Below are 5,713 nucleotides of genomic sequence, written 5' to 3'. Positions count from 1 at the left end.
TAATCCTATCGATAAATTAGCAGAAGCAGAAATACTGATAAAATATCAAATCTAATTTTCTATAATGAAAGTTCTCCTGTAACATAGCAAAAACGCCATGCATCAACTTAAAAAAAATCAACTAAAATAAAGCACTAGAAGTTCGCTGCAATCTTCTGACGATGAGGATGGTATGTTTCTTGGGAAAGCAGAATGTAAAGCTCCTGCATATAGTCCAACAATCCTAAATCCTCAGTCTCCAAAATAAAAGTGGAGGCCTGACAGTAAGCATTTGCCAGATGTCCAAAACTACAACTAAGATGTCAAGCTGTGCTGCTGCCACTGCCGGTAGTTAATGGTACCGGTATGGTGGCATATACGGAACTCGGAACTTTCCCTCTGTCTCGCCAGGACTGGGAACAGAAATAAAAGGAGGGAAAAATGTATTTTAGAAGAAAAAAAACTATCAAGAAACTACGACAACGAAAAACAAAAATTCTCAGAATCTGTGTGTAAAAACACACAGCTAATAATCGTTCATGAATCTTGCTCTCCATGATACCGAGGCACTCAAAAAATAATATGAGACCAATTTGAAGGGGAATTCAACAAAGAAAGAATGTAAAGGAAAATTTAGGTGAGAAGGACTATCCACAGGACCTAGCTAATTCACCTTCCGCTAGACACTTGATAAAAATATTATCTTGATGGAGCAGTTTGTGATGGAGGCATATCTTCGTTTGTATGGTTGCTTGATGAACTTTCTTGTTCTTCCGCATTGGAGACTAGGAGAAATTTTGTATAGTAGCATTTCACAGTACAAATAAAATTCAGGCAAATAATAGCTTGATGCTATCAGAAAATTGGGTTGAAAAAATATAAGCACACACCTTATGTGTGTGTAATATTGAGATTGCTATGAAATTTTAATAAAAATGGAACCAAGATTCAAAAATGATTTTTTACTACTGAATGAATCAAATAACTGTCATTCATTCATAAACAAGCCCGCTGTGATAGAATATATTGAAGAGAAAAAAAAACTGCATATAGTGTACCATTGTGTTAGAAACAAATCTACTCTAATTTAAAAAAACTATTGTGTTAACCTCACTCAGATTGCAGTAAAAATCTAATGTAGACTGAAAGCTTAACATGCATTTTTACACAAAGCCTGGGTTGAAGGGAAGCATTAGAACTCACAATTTCAACTGTGGCATTCACTTACATCTCAAGATTTAGGCATGACAGAGGGAACTTACAGAGTATTTCCCTCTTATGCAATTAATAGCCAGCACAGTGATTACTAGCTCCATAAAAAACTTCTTAAGTATATTCTTGTTGTTTCTTTACAATGAGAACTTACAGAGAAGCTTTGCGAGTTGGCAATCACACTGCCGTCTTAAGAAAGCATCAGTAGATAAACAAATATACTCACACTTGAGAACTGCGCATCTTTTTCTTTGATGAAGAAATGTGGATTTTGCCAGTTGCAGACGAAAGGGAGTTATTAGTCTGGCGTCCAACAGGTTTAGACCCAGTGGATTCCTCCTCCGATTCAGATCTGCTGGAGCAACTTCGTGAGCTCAGACGGGTGGTACCATGAAATGTACGACCAGCTGCTCTTTCTTTCAGCATATCTTCCTCTAATTGCCTGAAGCAGCAAAGCAAATAATCAGTTTCATAGATGTGTGAAGTTGAGTGTTAAGGCCTATTTTCAATAACCTTACTTTTGACGCCGCTCTCGTTCCTCTATCTCTTTCACTTTTCGCTCTTCTTCTTCTTTAGCCATTACCCTTGCACTTTCTTCTTTTTCTTTGGCAAGCTTCTCAATACGAGAAGATTGGCGCCTTGGCATGAATTCTGCCATGCGTTTCCTAAACCAAAAATCGTATGAAATAAGTATTTTTATTGTAACTGAAAACACATCAGGGCATTAAACAGCATTACCTTTGCAGCCTTTCTTTCTCAGCAAACAATCGTGGAATTTCAGGCAGAAAGTCTTCAGCCAGTACTCGATAAAGTGCTTTTTCCTCCTTGACTGTCGATCCTTTCAGCTGAGCGGCTAATTTCCCCCAATCTTCCTCAGTATAGCATATTACTTGCCAAGTGCCTGAACCTTGATCAGGTGCAGCCTCGTTGTCAGATTCCTCATTGTCCTCTTCTTCTTCTTGCCCTTTCTTTCCACCTTTGCCACGTTTTTTCTTCACCTTTTCTTGTTTTAGCTTTCTTCTCTTGACCTTTCCCCGATTCTGAAAGGTAAACATGGGTAACTTTAGTGAACTTAAACAAAAATGATTCAAGAAAAACTTCTTGTCATGAATCACAAACCTTGTTTGTTGTTTTGGGTACATCTTCTCTGTACAGGCGAGTTCCATAAAAATAATAATAAGCTGATGAATTAGCATCATGACCAAGAGGATCAACTCGTAAACTATCCGATTCCAGATTCTGTAAAAGGTTTAGAGGAAAAATAAATATTAGATTAATTCCAGAAGTGTGTATTGAAATGATAATGTGAGTTATCAAGTTACCTTTAAAACATCTTGTACATCATCAGCATCAAGTCTGAAGTCACATAGGGTATGAATAATCTGAACTTTTGTTCTCAGGGGAAGAAATTGAAAATCAATATCTGTATTGAAAGGATTTTCTCTAAATTGTTCCTGAAAATACAAACATTATTACTTAACCATCAAGTGATTAAGGTTATAAATTTAAAAATTAATGATTTGAGTGATACCTGACACTTCTGTCTCAGGAAACGGCGGAGGAACATTTGATAATTAAATGGAGAGATGTCAGTGTTGTTGGGCGAGTGGCCCAGGCATCCAGCAAGCAGACGGACAATCAGGTCCTGAAGCAAGCAGCTGCCGGTGTCATCCGCACCATCTGTCAGGAGGGCCTCTTCCAGATCCTACAAGTAAAATTTGGAAATTAAATCATTACAGGAAGCAACATTGTAACAATGAATACCACAATCACAAAAAACAGACCTCAATGTCAAAATCCAGTAAATTAAATGCGGCTCTAAATAAGGAGCAAAAGTGTGCAATGCTTGGCACCTCCCACCATGACTGCACATCTGAAAAGTGGGAAATAAAAAAGATTAGAGAATGAAATAAATTGAAAGTATCTGGGAGCAAGCAGAGTGTTGCAAACAAGTACAAAAAAAAGGATTTAAATTAACAATATGAACACGAACTTAAAAAATATCAAAAAGATAGAGAGCAGAGAGAAAGAAAAATGAACTTGTGGCGTCTGTAATGTGTAAAGACACAAAATGATGTGTACAACGTAGGTTAGACTTAGGTTATGGGATTTGTTTTCATAGTCAAAACGAGTTTCAAGAAGTGATTTCCTGGTCTACTATGAAGTTCTATGCTACAAATCAGCAACTGCAATTAAATACTATATTTGAAAAGACTAAGACTGAAAATATTACTTCCTGAGTCCTTGCCCGCCAAATTAGGCTTGAGTTTGGGGCTCCTCTGGTGGTCCTCCATGAATTTCTCGTTGTAGACAAATGGAACGAGATAGATTCTGGCTGTGGTTGGAATCAGCGAGTTTGCTGCTTCTTCCACTTACCGTCCATTGTGGAAGGTTTTGTCAAATAATCTCAATTAAGTTTGTCTACTGAAAAGTTCTACATTGAGCAAAAAAATAACAACAACACTGTACTCCATCTTGTGATTGTTAAGTTTACTTCAGTAACCAACCGGATACACAGCCATCTTGCCAGTGGCGGAGATTATAGCGGAAGCATATTTTTCATACGAGACCAATGCCCGTTATTTGTCCAAATTGTCCCAAATTGGGCCATTTGTGCCATTTCATTTGTTGAGGTGTGAGCTCTAGAGTCTGCTTTGAAGTGTGAGCTTGACGCTGACGTTTCACCGTAGGCTTTCATGCAAAGTTTCTACGTTCAAGAAAATGTTGAAAAATCGTCGTGGCTCTGTCGCGCGCAATTTTTAAAATGTCAGCATTGTTTTTGCTGTGCGGTGGACGATGCGCTAACTAAACTGGGGATAACCTGCCCATCTTGCGCTGTCAACAAAGAACGGCTTGACGGCGACGAAGACTGACAATGAGGTTAGTGATCTTGTGCATCATGTTCTCACCTAAGCACCGGCATTGAAACCAGGCTTTCGTTTTGTCGGAATGAATTGACAATTCGGCATGAAATACATTGTTATGTGTCAGTCAACAGTACAAGAGCCATGCTGCCAGTGGCAAATGACGCGTATGCTTGTCACGGTCACGGAGTTCTATGTCACTTCATTTCGCTCTGTCATTCTCTTACGCGGTCAGTTAGTACATTAATTTCAAGCTTCTTAAGTACAAAATCGTGTCGATTTGATGCCCAACAAAGGGCGCCGACGTAGGGTTATGGTTGTATTAGACCCGCCGTTGTTTACACATTTCTACTCGATGTCCTCCCCCTCCTTTATTTAATATGTCATATTTACTTTTGGTCGACTGAGCCGACACAGGAAAGTTTCTACCTGGGGGAGTCCGATGCGAACGTATCGATACCGCGCCAATCCCTTCTCCTCCCCATATTCCCTCACCCCACGCCCCCTTTTCTGTGGCAATTAGGACTTTAAAGACTCTAGTTTGCACGATTGGAACTTGCGTGCACTAACTGAGTAATTTTCTCCCCTTCATGAATCACTGAGTTGTCTGATTTAGCTGTTCGTCTGCGTTCCAGTTACCCCTGGAGCTACACGCAGCCGGTGGAGCAGTACGGCGGTTGTAGTTACAACAACAACTCCAACAACAACTGCCCCGGCTATGACCGGTACAACCGCTGGAGCTGCGATCACAGCGGCTTTGACCAAGGCAACGGCGGGTGGGAGGTTGTCGAAGAGGAGGCCAGCTACTACCCGCAGGAGCAGCGTCCGCGCCCCGCCCGCCCCCGCCAGCCCCAGAGGAATGCCGGGCAACCCTCGCTGCCCAGGAGGCAGCACAGGGAGTGCCTGGAACACCTGGACCACCCCGCCGGCCCGCTCCAGCGCCTCCAGCACCAGGAGTCGTGGCACCTGCAGCAGCCCGCCGACGGCGTGCCCTCCTGCCCCCGCTCCAACTCGTCCACCCCGGTCATGGACGAGAACGACGACGATGACGTGGTGGTGCTCGACGCGGACGGGATGCCGTGCTCGGACTGGCCGACGGTGCCGCCCCAGGACATCCTGGAGCTGATCCCGCCCCCGCCCCCGCTGCGCAACCTGGTGCCCTGCTCGCCGCAGAAGCCCGTCGTCGCCAGGCCACCTCCCCCCGCACGGCCGCGGCCGCGGCGCCCGCCCGTGACGGTGACCTCCCGGACCAAGAGGGCTGCTGCCGCCGCGTTCGCGGCCCGGTCTGCGCAGCGCACGTCCTCCGCCAGGGTCTGCGTCTCCACCCCCAGCCGGGCGCAGGTGGGTCCAGGGTCGGGGGGTGTCCTTGTGCTCACCGGGTGCGTCCTCTCGGCAGCCGCGGGATGCAGTGACCTGCACCTCAATCAGGCACCCCTAGGTCGGGTGGTTGCATCCGCACGCATCCGAGGTCTACCTGGTTACGATTTGGTGGGGCCGCCGATAAAAATGTAGTATCACGCGTGTCTGTGTTTCCGGACGTCAGACGATAGCATATTTTTGGCGTGCAGTGCAGTGGCGACAACACAGGGTGGCACCTATGCTGCTAATCCGCAGGGCTGGTCCTGAACGGAGGGCGGGGGAGGAGAGGAGGTGGGGGG

At 44.3% G+C, this 5,713-nt stretch overlaps 2 protein-coding genes across 3 annotated transcripts in view; one reads left to right on the top strand and one right to left on the bottom strand.

The window, feature by feature from the left end:
* Positions 1-3,716, bottom strand: part of LOC113202906 (protein split ends) — a 29,082-nt gene extending 25,366 nt beyond the window's left edge. Inside the window, exons 1-8 of one of the 2 annotated variants that reach the window (XM_052269676.1) lie at positions 3,568-3,716; positions 2,976-3,064; positions 2,723-2,896; positions 2,514-2,645; positions 2,311-2,430; positions 1,930-2,231; positions 1,710-1,856; positions 1,418-1,633 (exon numbers count right to left, since the gene is read on the bottom strand). In XM_052269676.1, the coding sequence (XP_052125636.1) occupies positions 1,418-1,633; positions 1,710-1,856; positions 1,930-2,231; positions 2,311-2,430; positions 2,514-2,645; positions 2,723-2,896; positions 2,976-3,064; positions 3,568-3,574 (1,187 nt within the window). In that variant the 5' untranslated portion in view covers positions 3,575-3,716. Of the gene's footprint in view, positions 1-1,417; positions 1,634-1,709; positions 1,857-1,929; positions 2,232-2,310; positions 2,431-2,513; positions 2,646-2,722; positions 2,897-2,975; positions 3,065-3,424 lie in introns of both variants that reach the window. The other variant, XM_052269675.1, reaches the window with a different exon arrangement.
* A 98-nt stretch (positions 3,717-3,814) lies between these two features.
* LOC113202937 (uncharacterized) lies at positions 3,815-5,567 on the top strand. The gene is made up of 2 exons (XM_052269682.1): positions 3,815-4,071; positions 4,691-5,567. Exons 1-2 carry the CDS (start codon positions 4,067-4,069, stop codon positions 5,565-5,567), a joined length of 882 nt encoding a protein of 293 aa, XP_052125642.1. The 5' UTR covers positions 3,815-4,066.
* Positions 5,568-5,713: the final 146 nt, after the last annotated feature.

This window comes from Frankliniella occidentalis, unplaced genomic scaffold (assembly GCF_000697945.3).
Source record: "Frankliniella occidentalis isolate FOCC.00 unplaced genomic scaffold, Focc_3.1 Scaffold99, whole genome shotgun sequence".
Taxonomy (NCBI): Eukaryota; Metazoa; Arthropoda; class Insecta; order Thysanoptera; family Thripidae; genus Frankliniella; species Frankliniella occidentalis.
The sequence above is the reverse complement of the archived record's forward strand: the minus strand, read 5'-3'. Positions and strand labels throughout refer to the sequence as shown.